The following is a 17280-nucleotide window of genomic DNA, read 5'->3' as shown; positions in this document are numbered from 1 at the left end:
CATCTGGCGGGCCTTCTTCGTGGTGGCTCCCTCTGTCTGGAACATCACCACCATCACCCCGAGATTACAGTGACCCCCACTCTAATATTCTTTCGGAAGGCCATAAAAACATGGTTATGTCAGTGTGCCTGGGGGTCCATCACCCAGAGAGGGATGAAGGCCATTCAATGGCTAGTATGAATGTGTGTTGTGTGGGATGGGGGGTTATTATTTTATTATTTTTCTTTTTATTATTTTTCTTCCTTTTATTTGCTGTTTTTATATCCTTGTAAGCAACCATGTACGAGTAGGTGGCAATATAAAATTTCTAAATAAAATAATAATAATAATAATCCTAATACTAATAATAATACACTGGCCGCTGTGATACAATTGTATAATAATAATAATAATCCTGCAATATCCATGTGAGACTGAAGGTACACTTCTGTTGACATTGAAAGCTGCAGCCCTCTCCCAAGCAATGTTTGACTTGACAGTTCCTTCTCCTTCTGCTTTCAGAGACCGTCTCAGAACCACCGTCAATGTGCTGGGGGATTCACTGGGTGCTGGTGTTGTAGAGCATCTGTCTCGCCATGAGCTGGAGATGCAGGATGCTGAGCTCAGCAACTCAGTCCTTGAAGAGAATGAAAAACCATACCATCTAATATACCAAGAGAATGACACCCACAAGCACCTCAACAGTGAGACACCAATGTGACTTGGAGGAGCGGAGTATTGTCGGGATAGGATCTGTAAAATGTCACAACTGTGAAGCGCTAGAGAAGCAAGAGCCAGCCACAATCCTCCCACAAACTCTCAGCAACTTCATTTTCCCCTGTTCCCTGTCACCAGAAAATAAGGAATGTTTTTTCTAGAACGGTGATTGTGCTCCTACAATCGTGATTTGACGATAAGAGTTCGACCTCGGCTGTCCCGCCTCTTAACCACAGCTGGTAGTATCCTGCACCAAGTCAACTCCACATTTCCTTGCCAAGAAGATAAACTTTGAACATATTGTGCTGTGCCATAAAGACCAACTAATTTAAATCTTGTATTACAATTTTACCGATTGTGCTCATTTTTGAATTTTTTTTTAGCACTTGAAAAAAATGCAGCCAAATAATATATATATATATACATACATATGATGCTATATTGGTATGGAAAATGTTTATTTATGAGCATCATTAAAGTGGAGAATTATGTACAGCCTGTGTTTTTAAAGAAATTGATATGTGGAACTTGTTGCTGCTTTATTACAATTGAACGTTATATGTAGTCCCTGTTTAGCGACTCTGCAGTTGCAGTGGTGATGGAAAATTAACTTTGTGACTAGTCCTCACATTTATGACCTTTGTAGGGGTCCTTTACCTTTGTAAAGCTGAAGTAAAGATTGTAAGCACAAAGGAAAACTGAAGTAATGGTCATAGGTACAGTTGCAGTTTCACTTAGCAACCTGTTTGCTTAACAACTGAGTTGCCAATCCCAATTGTGGTCACTAAATGAGGACTGCTTGAACTATAGTATCATGTCAATGCTTATTTGCTTTTGTCTCTTTATTGGTTAATTGTTCAGAACACAGTAGCTTTGTTTATCAACTCAAGATGCATATAGCTCAGTATCTTCTTGTTTTTTTTAAATACATCGGTAACTACATGAGCCGAGGTGGCGCAGTGGTTAAATGCAGCACTGCAGGCTACTTCAGCTGACTGCTAGATCAGCAGTTCAGCGGTTCAAATCTCACCGGCTCAGGGTTGACTCAGCCTTCCATCCTTCCGAGGTGGGTAAAATGAGGACCCGGATTGTTGTTGGGGGCAATATGCTGACTCTGTAAACCGCTTAGAGAGGGCTGAAAGCCCTATGAAGCGGTATATAAGTCTACTGCTATTGCTATCTTCAGACACAAATAAGAAGGGGAGCCTCTCTTTTCTAGCTGCTCATAGCATCAGGACACCTAGCTTTGAATTGTGACTGATGGCTTTTGATAGTTCTCTGCTCTCCCAGTTGTCTCATATCCTTTGAAAGCCACTGAAGATACAGTCCTGTTGCCTCTTAGGCAAACCTCAGGACCTGGATGACTCTGACTGATCTCCAGTGTGGCATAAGGACCAGTACACACTCCAGAACCCATCACGCTCCTGCCTTTTCATAGATGGATTAAAAAATCTCTTAAATGTGTGAAAAAAGGTTGTGGAATGCATCACAACCATCAATATTCAATGTACTACAAACAGGTATTTGCAAAGCAGAGCTAAGAAACAGCAATTTCACTTTGGCAACTTAGCTGGGAAAATGTTTTATTAATCAGAAGAAAAGTATTTGTGTTTATTACGGGTGTTGATAGGAAATGTCTTTTAAGATCAAATCTAAGACATTAGCAAATCCAACACTCTCTGAGTTCTTTTTTTAGAATAGAATACAACAACAGAGTTGGAAGGGACCTTGGAGGTCCTCCAGTCCAACCCCCTGCTTAGGCAGAAAACCCTACACCACTTCAGACAAATGGTTACCCAACACTTTATTAAAAACTTACAGTGTTGGAGCATTCACAACTTCTGGAGGCAAGTTGTTCCACTGATTATTATTTTTTTTGAAATGTCAGGAAATTTCTCCTCAGTTCTAAGTTGCATCTTTTCTTGATTAGTTTCTACCCATTGCTTCTTATTCTACCCTCAGATGCCTTGGAGAATAGCTTCCCTCCCTCTTCTTTGTGGCAACCCCTGAGATATTGGAACGCTGCCATCATGTCTGCCCTAGTCCTTCCTTTCATTAAACTAGACATACCCAGTTCCTGCAACCGTTCCTCATATGTTTTAGTCTCCAGTCCCCTAATCATCTTTGTTGCTCTTCTCTACACTCTTTCTAGAGTCTCCACATCTTTTCTACATCGTGGCGACCAAAACTGAATGCAGTATTCCAGGTATGACCTTACCAAGGCATTATAAAGTGGTATTAACACTTCACGTGATCTTGATTCTATCCCTCTATATTAACACTTTAGGTGATCTGGACTCTATCCCTCTTCTATAAATAGATCTGTTCTCTTTTCTTTCTTTCTTTGCTAGAACTTTCCTTTACTCTTCCTGGTTACTTCCCTTTTTTCATTGCTTGACAATGAAATTCTTTCCCTCTCCTAGAGGTTTGCATGCTTAATTGTTGCCCACTTCTTGCCTTTGAAGTGCGGTAGCCAGACCCATCTCTTCCCCTTGATTTTCTTCCCCTAGACAGCTTCTACCCGAGTCTCCTAACCCATCATGTCTGGATGTCTTGCAGGTAGCCTAGGGCTTTAGAATCACTGCCATGAAGCACAAGAGTGGGAGGGGATTTCTCCAGAGTAGTGCTATTTGGCACATGATGCTGAAAGGAAGCTGAATAAATAACTGTTGCTAGGAGACCTATTTTGTTGGGCTGAGTCAAGTTGCCAGGCTGACTCTCTGGAATGCTTCTCATGGCCAGCCTGTACCTCCATCCATGCTATACTTATCAAGTATGGTGGACTGCAGGATGACTTGGAAAACAATATGCAGCTGTTGGATTGTGAATTTTAAACCTTTGTCCTAGGATACAGTGTTAGGAAAGAGCAAAATGTGTACTGTGATTCTTGTATGGGTGAGCACACTCCAGTCCCTTCTCCCAAATCTTGCTATCTGATGGGAGCTACAAAGTAAGCCTTTTCCGTGGCAGCCTCTGCCCTATGAAATACTCTGTCCCTTGAAGTTTGTCAAGGCTTCTATCTTCTTAAACTTCTGTAAAGCTTTAAAGACCTGGTTTCCCCCCCACTCCAAATGCTGGGATCAGATTAAAAAACTGCACATTAGATTATAATTTTTGTTTTGTTTTTAATGTTTCGATGTGTTAAGTTTTATAGTTTTAATATGGTTTTATATGCTGTTTAAACACTTTTGGAGCTGCCCAGAGTTGGTTTGAAGATGGGCAGCTATATAATAAATGTTTTAAATGAAATAAATAAAAATATATCATTTAGGAGGTGCTTTGTGGTCCTTTGGTACAGATGGGACAGTATCCCGAGCAACCGTTTGCTTATTCATGGTGAGGGCTAGATCACATTTAGTTAGCTCCCAGGCTTTAAAGCAAAATCCAAATTGACCACATAATGCTTTGGCACAATGGCTCCTAGGCTTATTGATAAGATGATAACATTCCAGTTCTGGGACAATTTGGCACAACGAATGTGTTGATGTGCTACCTCTTATAACCTGTTGCTCCAGCTGTTAAAAGCAAGTAGAGGCAATTGTTCATCACTCATAAGATAAATGACAGCAAAACAAGATTGTAGTCATAGTTCTATCCTTTAGCAGAGTAGTGGCAGGTAAAGGTAAAAGTTCCCCCATGTGTGCTAGCCATTTCAGGCTCTAGGGGGCAGTGCTCATCTGCTTCAAAGCCAAAGAGCCCGCGCTGTCCGAAGACGACTCCGTGGTCATGTAGCCGGCATGACTAAACACCGAAGGCACATGGACACTGTTACCTTCCTTATTTTTCCTTTGTTTCTACTTGCATTTTTTACATGTTTTTGAACCGCTAGGTTGGCAGAAGCTGGGACAAGTAACAGGAGCTAGCTCCGTTACTTGGTGCTAGGGATTCGAACCGTCAAACTGCCAACCTTTCTGATTGACAAGCTCAGCGTCTTAGCCACTGAGCCACCGCGTCCCTAGTGGCAGCTACAAAGCAGAATTCTTTATAAGGAACCAGGAGTTTGCTAACCGCCACCAGTGGCAGAAGCTAAACAATTAATTGGTAAAAATGGTCTTCAAGTCCATTCTGAATCAGTTCCTTTCCTTCACCCCAAGTTGGAATGTCTGATAACCCTTATCTTTTCCCCTCACGCCTATGAATACCTTTATAGCATGGAAGTTTGCTATTTTCTTACTAGTCTTTTTGCCTGTATGTTTGTCCTTTCCTGACAAAATGATCTGTGTTTCCTTTGCTTTTGCTTCTTGTTTGCTTGGAGTAGATATGAAAGTAAAAAGTTGTTACCTTCCAGTTAAACTCAACTCCTGGTAAAAAAATGGAAATGTGGAAATGGTTTTCCACTATAATCAAGATAGTTTTTCCCCCATTCTAGCCGATAGCCTGGAATGCCCACTGGTTCCATCAAACTGCCATTGTTCAACCCTACTGTGTTTTCTAGATCAGCCAAACTCAAGTATCTCCTAGCTGAGACATTGAGTGAGACTACTGTCAAATAATTATAGATGCCCTTCTTTCCCCCCCATTCACTGCCTCTAAAAATCAACTACCTTTAATGTCTGAGAAAAGAAGAAAAATCAGAATACAGAGTAACAAGAGTTGGAAGGGACCATGGAGGTCTTCTAGTCCAACCCCCTGCTTAGGCAGGAAACCCTACACCACTTCAGACAGAGAGTTATCCAACATCTTAAAAACTTTCAGTGTTGGAGTATTCACAACTTCTGGAAGTAAGTTGTTCCACTGATTAATTGTTCTGTCAGGAAATTTCTCCTTAGTCCTAGGTTGCTTCTCTCCTTGATTAGTTTCCACCCATTGCATCTTGTTCTGCCTTCAGGTGCTTTATAGAATAGCTTGACACCCTCTTCTTTGTGGCAGCCCGGAGATATTGGAACACTATCATGTCACCCATAGTCCTTTTCAGTAGACTACATACCCAAATCAGAAATCTTATCATTGCCTAGAATCGGCAAATACATTTCATAATAGTTGCAAAAGGCGGCTTTACTCGGAACAACTTACATTCTGCGACAAGATCTGTTAACACCCATCAAACATCCCTATCTGCCTATTCCAGGTCCTTGGGAACGACTCCCTAGGCAAACAAAAATGCCAAATCTAGCCTGAACATCTGGACGAACCATCATCATCATAATTACTACAATAGCGATTCAAGTACATATCTGAATATTTTGAAAATATTTTTGAATATTTTGAAATATAACTTGGCAAAAATTACATATCCATCACTGACTTCATATAATATACGCTAAATATGTTAGTTATTAAATAAATCCGCTTGGGTCATGAATATAAATGTGTAATTTTGGTAGTTAGCTATTAAGGAAAATAAACATGAAAGCCATGCACAGGTAACCATGAACCACATAGAAACACAAGAGGACTCAGGAGCCAGGATTAAAAATGAATGGAAGAACATTCCTCACCGGAAGAGGAGGGTCACAAAAAACTACTATTTCCGCCCCGTCTTGCCATGTGCAAAAGAATCCTCGCTGGTGCTGGAGATAGGAAGGTCTCGTGATGATGGCGTCATCGATGCGCGGCGGCAGGATGGCGGCTGGCGCGGCGCGCTCGCTGCTACTTTTGCGGCTCTCCGGCCGGACCTGGCGATGTCGGGGACGCGTTTACTCCACGCCGGGGCTGAGGCGGCCTTTCACTTCTGCGCCTTCCGTGGCGGGACCTTGGGTGGCCCGAGCGCCTTCGGGAGCGCCGCAAGCAGAGGAGCGGCAGCGACTCTTTCTCTTGGGCGGGCGTTCTTCCAGCGGTTATAGCAGCAGCAGCAGCAGCAGCAGCAGCAACGGCGAAGACAACCTGGAGGGCTCTGAGGGCGACGGAGGCCTTCCTGGCTCCGGCGACAGCGCTGGCTCAGACTCTGGAGGGCCAACGATGGTGACAGCGCTGGCCCCGCTCATGGTCCCCGAGCACGTCCCCCACGTGCCCCTTATCCCCATCTCCAGGAACCCTGTCTTCCCGCGCTTTATCAAGATAATCGAGGTGATCCACGTCAATGATATTTTCAGAGAATGAAGAGAAATGGGGAAGAGAAGAGGAAGAAGCCGTTTTTCCCTGGGAGGGGCTCATAGGTTGGTGGGGGGAGAGCGGGGATGAGTCTCTGCTTTGCTTTGTAACAAAAATCCCAGTTCACTCGCTGGTACAGTTAGTCCTTAACTTGGACCAGTTCATTTAGTGACCAACCGAAGTTACAAGGGCACTGAAAAAAGTGATTTATGATCATTTTTCATACAACATGCAAGCATTCCCGTGGTCATGTGATCAGACACTTGACAACTTTCTCCCTCCCTATCTATCTATCATCTATCTATCTATCTATCTATCTATCTATCTATCTATCTATCTATCTATCTATCTATCTATCTATCTATCTATCTATATACACACACACACACACACACACACATACAAAATGGGAAAGTTGTCAAGTGCCTGAATACATTGTTCACTAAGCAACTGTTTCCTATTCATGATAGTTGCAGTGTGTGATCAGCTTTTGCAACCTTCTGACAAGCAAAGTCAATGGGGGAAGCCAGATTCACTTAACAACCATGTTATTAACTTAAGAACTGCAGTGATTCACTTAACTGTGGCAAGGAAAGAGGTTTACTAATGGGAAGAGAATCAGTTTGGTGTAGTAATTTAAAGCAGGCTAGAAACTGGGAGACTGGGTCCTAGTCCAGCTTTAGGTATAAAGCCAGCTGGATGACCCTGGGCCAGCCATTCTCTCTTAACTCTAGGAAGGAGACAATGGCAATCCACTGCTGAAAAACCTTGCCAAGAAAACTGCAGGGACTGGTCTAGGCAGTTACCAGGAGTCAACACTGACTCAAAGACATAACAACTACAATAATAAAGTAGTAGGTAAGGGGCCTCTCTTGTAAAGATTTTTTGCTTTCTAGTGAACCACAATGTTTGAATGGGAACATTCCTAATTCACACTCTAGGAGCAAAGGCTTTGTTGAAAAGTTTAGAGGAGCTGCTGTCATGACTACTCTGTTTTAGCTTGTTTTAGTCAGTGGTCTTGTTTAACATGAAACAGTAATTTTAAGCACGCAGTATATCTCAGTAATCTAGCACATGTTTTACATTAGAAGTAGACAAGCTTTCAGTGTTTGAGGGTTGCAAAATGGGTATAGTAGTTTTCTTAAAAAGTGCACTATGCCTATTGTAAGGCTGCTTTTTAAAATGTTTTCCACCCCAAGGTGGAATAGCCATGGTCAGAGGGTATTCTAAGGGTCCCTAAAAGATTATTTCCACAAATAGTCCACCCTTGTATTATATTCTGAAAGTCTCAGATGCCATTCTCTGTACTGTTACTGGAGTGGACAAATTTTGTTTCTCCTGCAGACATAAAGGATTTCTGCTAGATATAAAATGTAAAACAAGGATAGCCATATGAAACCATCTGAAGGAAAAGAAACAAAAATTTGTTGTTGAGCAGTTGAGTTCTTAAGTTTTTGAGCTGGATTGACCTGAAATTTGATTTGGTTGTAAAAAAATTGCATTCATATAAAAGTAACTAAAGCAGGAGATCTAATTTTGGAAGTATGGTACGTTATTAGCAAGTCAGAAAGAACTTTTCCCACTGCATTGTCCATTCAAATCCTTGTAAATTTGGAGCTGCTGCATATTCCTTTTTCATTAAGCGAGTTACAAATTCCATTTTTAAAAAGTTTAAAAGCATGATTCTAACATGTGGATTCTATTCTGTCAAACATCTGTTTCTTGTTGAAAGATTTTGAAAGCCATTCCATAATTTTAATAGATTATATTTTGACAGATTTGTTTTAATAGATTTCTTAGGATGATTTGTTTTGAATATTCAATATGTTTGACTGTGTTGTAGTTTACTTTAGTTTTAGGGCTTTAAAAATTCTAAGAATCTAATTTCCTCTGTCAATTTAGCTATTGCTTTAGCTTGAGATAGTTCATAAATTGCAGTTATGTAGCAGTACTAAATTTCTTTTGACAGTTCAGTCCTTGAATCAGATTGTAAACCTTGGTTTTGTTCTCCTTCTGTGCAAATCTAGCAACAGCTGTGACCTTGGCAATGCTTCCAAATTCTGTTTTCAAGTATGTTCAGGGTTATACCACAGTTGGCAGCTCATCTTAGCTTTTTCTCATCAGCGATACTTTGACTAACAGTAACATGTGAAAATGATCTGCTAGAAAGGGGGATATCCCAAATTCAAGGAATTTTATCCAGGATATATATTTATTTCTACCCTGTTTTTCAATTGTAGAACCACAGTAGGCTTACTTAGATTTGAAAATAAATTCTTATAGTATATATAAGCTTTTAATGTTAGAATCAAAACACAATTTCATGGTTTCCAATTATTACTGGACTGAAGGATATGACTAACAGATTAGCCAGTTGCTTCAGATTTCAGAATATTTCATCATCTTATTTGAATGAAGCCATTCATTTCAAAACTAGAATTTATCTCCAACATTGATATTTGGCTTTTCCTTGACTTTACCAGCAACTTGGAAAATATCTGTTTTAGACAGTTTTCCCAAAAAACTTTTTAAAGGCCCTGATCTTTCCGAAATGTAGAAAGATTGCAGATTGCAGTAATCTCAAAGTTACTTATCATGGAAAAAATATTCTCAGCTAACAGCCATCATTAAGTTCCATAAGATAATTCTGCTTTGGCATAATTGTTGCAAATGTCTTAAGACTCTTTCTATCTTAAGACTGATCTATTTTGTCCCCACCCTCCATGCTTTTACATTTTGCAGGATATGTCTAGGGAGGATCTCATTCATCCAGGTCATGGTTTTTCCAAAGGTGTTTTCATTTTAAAGGCAACTGAACTTTCTGACTTTCTGATCAGGAAGTCCCATTGCCTTTAAAATAAAAGCTTCTTTGGTAAATACCAGGATACCATACACTAACAGGAACCAATTTTAGCTGACTACTGTGTCAGGAGGGATACTTTGGGAGGTGGAGAAGGAGGGAGAAGATAGTCATTCCATATAGTGAGACCGCCTCCTGCCGATTACCTCCCTTCGACCTATTAGATCGCACAGATTAGGCCTCCTCCGAGTTCCATCTGCCAGTCAGTGCCGACTGGCGACTACGCGGAGGAGAGCCTTCTCAGTAGCAGCTCCGACCCTTTGGAACGATCTCCCCGTGGAGATTCGCACCCTCACCACCGTCCAGACCTTCCGCACAGCCCTTAAGATCTGGCTCTCCCGTCAGGCCTGGGGATAAGATTCTAATTCGCCCCCACCCGAATGTTGAATGAAAGTTTTGTTTTATTGCTTTATTTTTTTTCTCATTCACGTATTGTCTTATGTTTTGTCTTGCACTCCCCCTCCCATGAATTGTAAGCCGCCCTGAGTCCCCTCAGGGAAAAGGGCGGCCTATAAATCACAAATAAAATCTAAAAAAAATCTAAATAAAATATATAAAGATATATGGTAAAAACTAATAACAGGGATGGGCTGAGAACTGGGGATAGGTTTTAAAAAGAAGAGTTACATACCAAACAGGGAAGAAGAAAATATGTGATGTCCCAGGAGGTGCCATGTCAGACCTTACAGCTGGGTGACCTTGAGGCAGTGTCTCAAGGCGATACAGCATTTACTTTCGCTTCCCGAACATCCCCTCCTCTCCAGAGTTCATGTCACTCTGTCACCTCAATGAAGCCCAAACAAGCATAAGGTGGCAGCTGAGACACCGTATGTTTTATTCTCATTTTACCTGGCATTCTTTCTCACCTGACCCTCTTGCTGAGAACTCTGTGAAACAGTAAGTGATTCCGCAAGGGAAGTTGAGAACATCGCATCTGAGTGCAGAAAAAGAGCCACCAGCGTATAGACACTGTTAGGGGCATTATCGTATGCCTGATGCCTCTCCTTCCTTCTGTTGGTTCATCTTCTCTTTGATTAGAACTCTATTTTTCTCAAGCATTTGTTTCAGTAATTTTAGCTAATAAAAAGCTAATCTGGTTTGATTCTTAACCTTCATGCATATAGCTAACTTAAAGAACCCAAAGGGTTATAGTTTCAACACTTGTCTTGAGAAAAAAAAAATGGAAAATATGCCTGAGATATATTTATATTCTGGGGCCAGATGTGTGAAATGTATGCAAAACAAACTCTTGGAGGAGTTTGTGTAATGTTTTTGGGTCAAAATTGATAGAGATCTCGTGGATGCCTTGGGGTGATTTCACTGAGAGGTGGATCAGTGGCTAAGACACTGAGCTTGTCGATCAGAAAAGTCGGCAGTTCAGTGTTTTGAATCTCTAGTGCCGCATAACAGAGTGAGCTCCCGTTACTCGTCCCAGCTTCTGCCAACCTAGCAGTTCAAAAGCATGGAAAAATGCAAGTAGAAAATTAGAGGCCACTTTTGGTGGGAAGGAAACAGCATTCCGTGCGCCTTTGACGTTTAGTCATGCCAGCCACATGACCACGGAGATAGCGTCCTTGGATAGCGCTGGTTCTTCGACTTTGAAAAGGAGATTAGCACCGCCCCTAGAGTCGAGAAAGACTAGCACATATGTGCGAGGGGAACCTTTATCTGAGTAAAGAGCATAGACTGCTAAATAGTTGAACCGGATTGGTATTCTTGATTAATGGGAAGACCCATGGAAAGGAGGGAAAGAGCTTGTTGTACAGCCTGCATTCCCGGTTGAGCATAATAATATGGATAAATTACAGTTTATAATTTATTTTTGAAGGATCTTGTTGGAAGGCTGGTGTATTGGGGTTCAGCATCAAGACCCTTCTTCTGCTAATGAATGTCTCATTCATTAAGTCTATTTTAAAACATGTTAATGAATGTCTCATTCATTAAGACTATCTTAATTCATAGGTAAAAAACAAAAAACTGGTTGATCTGTTGAGGAGAAAAGTAAGTCTTGCCCAGCCATATGCAGGTGTATTTCTCAAGAAGGATGACAGGTAAGTTGTAATTTTTTAACATGCTTACATCATGTTTTCTCTTAAAGATCAGTTACATTGGCTCTGAAGGCCAATTTAAGAGGAGACGTTCTCTACGTCATTTTAGAAATAAAAAGACAACTTGTTCCATTGCAGTGGAAAACGGACCGTTTTTTCTCATTTTTGCCCCCTACCCCCACCCCCAGGAGAACTTTGCAAGCCTCCCAAAGGCTCTGCCTGCTCTTTTTTTAGTGTGTGTGCAGAGGGTGCGTGCAGAAGGTTTGGGAGGCCTGCAGAGTACAAACCTTTTTTAAAAAATTTACCTCTTCAAAATTATGGTGCGTCTTATACTCCGGTGCATCTTATAGTCCGAAAAATACAGTACTGTGTTTTAAAATACAGTTTCTACTGTTGCATTGCTGGAGTTCCAGAATCTGAAATTTTGCAAACATGAATTCCCACTTATACAATATAATATGAAATACACGTAGTCCTTGACTTACAACTTCATTTAGTGACCATTCGACTTTATAATAGCACTGAAAAAAATAACATGACCATTTTTCAGGGTGGATTTGATTTAAATCAGGTCGCTTTAAATCATGCTTTAAATCATTAGTAAAAAGGCTTGATTTAAATCAACTTGATTTAAATCATAATTTTGAAAGAGCAACTGTGTCCCGCAGCAAAATTTAACAATTTTTTTCACTTAGCAACATAAACTTTGGGCTCAATTGTGGTCATAAGTCGAGGACTACCTGTAATTCTAAGTTCTAGTATCTCTATGTTTGGGTCCCTGATCAGTTGTGAAATTTGAGCCGAGGTGGCACAGTGGGTAGAGTGCAGTACTGCAGCCACTTCAGCTGACTGCTATCTACAGTTTGGCGGTTCAAATCTCACCAGCTCAAGGTTGACTCAGCCTTCCATCCTTCCGAGGTGGGTAAAATGAGCACCCAGACTGTTGGGGGCAATATGCTGACTCTGTAAACCGCTTAGAGAGGGCTAAGCGGTATATAAGACTAACTGCTATTGCTATTGCTAACTGCTATTGATGATCACAAAATTGCTGTCAAGGGGCAGCATCCATTGGGGACTTGATTGATTGATCATGTGCAATCAAGTCATTGTCAACTCTTAGTGACCTCCTGGATAGATTTTTCTCCTCAATGATCTATCCCTAGCCTGGTCTTTCAGCTGCCCCAAGGGTGCTTCTGTCACCACCACAATCCACCCACCTTCCTGCTAGTCTTCCTCTTCTCTTTCCTTTTGGCTTTCTAAGCACTGGGGGTTCCTCCAGGGAGTTGGGTTTTCCCATAATAGATCTGAAGTTGATTTGTTCAATGATCCATTGGTTTGTTTCCTTGGCTGTCCACCGTATTCTCAGGAGTCTTCTCCAACACCAGCATTCAATACTTGGTATTGGGGATATGGCCAACTACAAATAATATATTTATGATTTTGAATTCGTCTAACTTCTTATGTAGGATTTACAAGTAGTCCTCGACTCACAACAGTTCACTTAGTGAGCGTGTGAAGTTATAACATCACTGAAAAAAGTGACTTATGGCCATTTTCACACTTATGACCGTTGCAGCATCCCCAAAGTCATGTGATTTACATTTGGATGCTTGACAACTGGTTCATATTTATGATGGCTGCGGTCTCCCGAGGGTCATGTGATCATCTCTTGCGACCTTCTGACAAGCAAAGTCAATGAGAAAGCCAGATTCACTTGACCACCTGTTATTAAATTAGCCACAGAAGTTATTCATTTAGCAAATCTGGCAAGTAAAGTTGTAAAATGGGGGCAGAAACTCACTTAACAATTTTTTCACTTAGCAAAATAAATTCTGGGCTCAGTTGTGATTGTAAGTCCAGGACTACCTGTATTCACACACACACACACACAGCACCATTTAAAAACATGGATCTTCATACTTTTTACAAGAGACTTTAATAAATAAGCCATCAGATTAAGAAGCACATTGGTGTCTCTAGATATGTTCTGTGTGATTTGCTGGCTAGCTGAATATTCTGCCTTTATTGCTTCTGTCAACCCTTTTTTTATAGGGCATACTGTATTTATCTAATGATAATTAACTATGTATGGAGTGAATGTTTAGAATTACCAAAATTATTATTCAATCCAGAATATTGTCTTTATCCTGACTGGGATTATTTTATGTTCTATGGATGTGTGGTGATTATGGATAGTACATTTAGATATCACAATAAGATGACAAATTTCAAAGAATCTCCCATTTCCTGTAATGTCTTATTTTTCAAAGATTCCCTAGTGAATCAGAGAATGCTATCTAAAACTGGAAATTATTTACTATCGCTTAAAGTTTTATGTGTCAAAATAAGATGTTTAAAAAAAAGTTTGTCAGCAGATTCCTTTGCTCCAAAGTTAATATTAAAACGGACTCTGTTTTTCTGAAATTGAGCTCTCTTCTTTCTCCGCAAATGTCTCTGAGTAAATTACTTTGACTTTTCTTTGTCAGCAATGAATCAGATGTGGTGGAGAACCTAAACGAAATCTATCAGATGGGGACTTTTGTCCAGATCCATGAAATGCAGGACCTGGGTGACAGATTACGGATGATTGTCATGGGACACCGGAGGTAAATACACTCTACAATTCTTGGATTTTCTTGCTTGTTCATTGATGTGCAGTTGCTATAGCTTGGTGGATGGATGTGGAAGCAATGCCATTCAGCCGTAGAGACTTGACGTTATATTCAGAGGTGGGCTGAACATACATTAACAACCGGTTCGCCGGAAATGTGAGCACCTGCATCATTTTCGCGCACAGTAACACACAGCAAACCTTTTCAGGCAGCCATGGCTAATAGAGCAGGTGAGATGCGGCAATCAGCTGGACTTCGTGGGCAGGGAACAAAGCCAGAGAGTGAGATAAATAGGACAGTCTAGTGCTGGGGTAGGTGAATGGGCCCAGCCAGTGGTCAGAACTACTGGTCTGCCCGAACCGGTCCGAACCGGCAGCAGCCCACCTCTGGTTATATTGATGAAGAAGATCTCAGTAACTTTGCAAGTCTTCTGGATCACGGCAGACATTCATTTTTTTAAAAAAAGGCCACTTGAATCTGTCTTTGGATTTGTAGAAGGTTTAGCACATCCCTAATCCTTAAACCAGGGGGATGCGATGGCTCAGGGGCTAAGACGCTGAGTTTGTCAGTCAGAAAGTCGGCAGTTCAAGCGGTTCGAATCCCTAGCGCCGCGTAATGGAGTGAGCTCCCGTTACTTGTCCCAGCTTCTGCCAACCTAGCAGTGTAAAAAATGCAAGTAGAAAAATAGGAACCACCTTTGGTGGGAAGGGAACAACGCTCCATGTGCCTTAGTCATGCCGGCCACATGACCACAGAGACATCTTCGGACAGCGCTGGCTCTTCGGCTTTGAAACGGAGATGAGCACCATCCCCTAGAGCTGGAAACGACTAGCACATATGTGCGGGGGAACCTTTCTATCTTGAATCCTTAAACCATGTTAGTATTTCAAACAGAAATGCCACGCTTTGTATTGAGCCTAGAAGATAAGAAAAAAAATATGTTTTTCTTATGTGGGTTCCCTGTTCTTACCAAATCCGTTCAGTATTTTCCTTCTTTGGGGTTTCAGAATTCGCATCAACAAGCGGATGGAAGTGGAGTTGGAAGAGGCTGAGACCAAGAAGAAACCCCGCCAGAAGCAGAGGCGCTCCAAGCAAGAAGTGGCTGAGCAACCAGAGACAAAGCAACAGGACGCTGAAGTGGTGCTGGAACCGTTCCAGGCGTCTCCAGGCGAGGTGCTCATGGTGGAAGTGGAGAACGTGGCCCATGAAGATTTCCAGGTCTCCGAAGAGGTCAAAGTGAGTGAGGGGACCTAGCAGGACTTCTTTCTGGAAGGAAACCACCCAAACCTATAGCTGAGAATGCAAAGGATACCCTCTTCTGCATGTATTAATCCTGTATTAGCCAAGCAGGACACACACACACACACACCACACACACACGATTCTCTCTTGCAGACCCATGGAGCCCTGTGAGATGGGCAAATACAGATATACACTTGGAGATTCCCTTCCAGTATTCATTCTGTTCGTACCGTTTGTTTGCAGGCTCTGACGGCAGAAATTGTTAAGACCATCCGGGACATCATTGCCTTGAATCCACTTTACAGGTAAGCTTCCTCTCCTCCCTAAACCCAGGCATGTGCAGGGGCACCTGTTGTGCGTCCCTCAGATCTTTTCCCACCGTAAACCTAGGAAGGTAAAACTCAGTTTATGAAGCAATCGTTTTTTTCCTGGGTAGCTTGTAGATGAGGGTTGATGGGGATGCTGCTTCTTAGTAACGGGGGGTTTGTAAATAACAGCAAAATAGCCCAGCAAAGAAACCCACACAAAACAGGGAACCGTGTCCTGCGTGCCCAACATGAGATTTAGCAGCAATTTGAGTGAAAGTGGATTCCTGCCTTATAAACCTTGTCCGCTCCTTAATCTGGAGGCATTTCCTCTTCCTTGTCCGTAGCCGTTGCCTGCAGGCTCATAATACAAGCACTCCCACAATTAGGACCACAATTGAGCTCAAAGCTTCTGTTGCTAAGTGAGACTTTTGTTAAGTGAAACTTTGCTCCATTTTACGACCTTTCTTGCCACGGTTGTTAAGTGAATCTGCGGTTGTTAAGTTTGTTACCCAGTTGTTATGTGAATCTGGCTTCGCCATTGGCTTTCCTTGTCAGAAAGTCGCAAAAGGAGACCATCGTAAAGGCATGCCTGTTGGGGATCACAACCGTCGTAAATAGGAGTCAGTGGCTAAGCGTCTTAATTTCAATCACATGACGATGGGGGATGCCGCAATGGTGGTGAGTGTGAAAAACGGTCATAAGTCCGGTTTTTCATGGCCGTTGTAACTTTGAACAGTCACTAAATGAACTGTTGTAAATTAAGGACCACCTGTAAAATATATATGCATGCATGCATACATACATACATACATACATACATACATACATACATACATACATATATATAGGGTGTAGGTAGTCCTCGACTTACAACCATGCTGTTAGTGACCATTCAAAGTTACAGCAGCACTGAAAAGAACGTGACTTACGATTGGGTCCTCATACTTATGACCGCTGACCCTTGTGGTCACATAATCAAAATTTGAGCACTTAGCAACTAACATGCACTTTACAACGGTTGCAACGTCCCAGCGTCATGTGAGAATACTGCTTGCCATTTTTCCGGCCAGCATCTGACCAGCAAAGTCAATGGGACAAATTGGATTCACTTAATGACCAGACGAATCACTTAACTGCAGTTATTCACTTAACGACCAGGGCACGAAAAGTCATAAAATCAGGCGTGTGCTACTTAACTTATCAGGCAACTTATTTTAGCAAAAAGGGAAATTCTGGTCCCAATTGTGGGTTTAAGATGAGCGCTGCCTATGGAGCTGTTTTCATCCCCAAAACATTCCTCCTATTACTTGGAAAACAAGTAGAGGGGAAATATGTGTGTTTTGTTCAACCACCAAATGAAACTACGGACGTACTAAGTGTCATTTCAGAGGAAATGTGGAAATAAGCAAGGAAGGTGGATTGTGAGAAGGGTCCTGATCTCTTGTGTGTGGGGGTGTTTTGGTGTATGCACAGGAAAGCATTGT

The 17280-nt window shown here is 41.6% G+C and overlaps 2 protein-coding genes across 4 annotated transcripts in view; both read left to right on the top strand.

Annotated features, from left to right (window-relative positions):
* LOC106546170 (excitatory amino acid transporter 1) overlaps positions 1 to 3124 on the top strand; it is a 35741-nt gene extending 32617 nt beyond the window's left edge. For 2 of the 3 annotated variants that reach the window (XM_087701935.1, XM_014062957.2), the window contains one exon: positions 502 to 1187. In XM_087701935.1, coding sequence (XP_087558061.1) covers positions 502 to 700 — 199 coding nt within the window. In that variant the 3' untranslated portion in view covers positions 701 to 1187. Of the gene's footprint in view, positions 1 to 501; positions 1188 to 2848 lie in introns of those variants that run through there. The other variant, XM_087701942.1, reaches the window with a different exon arrangement.
* A 3099-nt stretch (positions 3125 to 6223) lies between these two features.
* LONP1 (lon peptidase 1, mitochondrial) overlaps positions 6224 to 17280 on the top strand; it is a 33825-nt gene continuing 22768 nt past the window's right edge. The window contains exons 1-5 of the mRNA XM_087701918.1: positions 6224 to 6702; positions 11549 to 11637; positions 14121 to 14240; positions 15254 to 15482; positions 15732 to 15793. Of these exons, the coding sequence (XP_087558044.1) occupies positions 6229 to 6702; positions 11549 to 11637; positions 14121 to 14240; positions 15254 to 15482; positions 15732 to 15793 (974 nt within the window). The 5' untranslated portion in view covers positions 6224 to 6228. The remainder of the gene's footprint in view (positions 6703 to 11548; positions 11638 to 14120; positions 14241 to 15253; positions 15483 to 15731; positions 15794 to 17280) is intronic.

The sequence above is a fragment of the Thamnophis sirtalis genome, unplaced genomic scaffold (genome assembly GCF_051295495.1).
Source record: "Thamnophis sirtalis isolate CommonGarterSnake01/CBP01778 unplaced genomic scaffold, rThaSir2_p1.2 scaffold_1, whole genome shotgun sequence".
Lineage (NCBI taxonomy): Eukaryota > Metazoa > Chordata > Lepidosauria > Squamata > Natricidae > Thamnophis > Thamnophis sirtalis.
The sequence above is the reverse complement of the archived record's forward strand: the minus strand, read 5'-3'. Positions and strand labels throughout refer to the sequence as shown.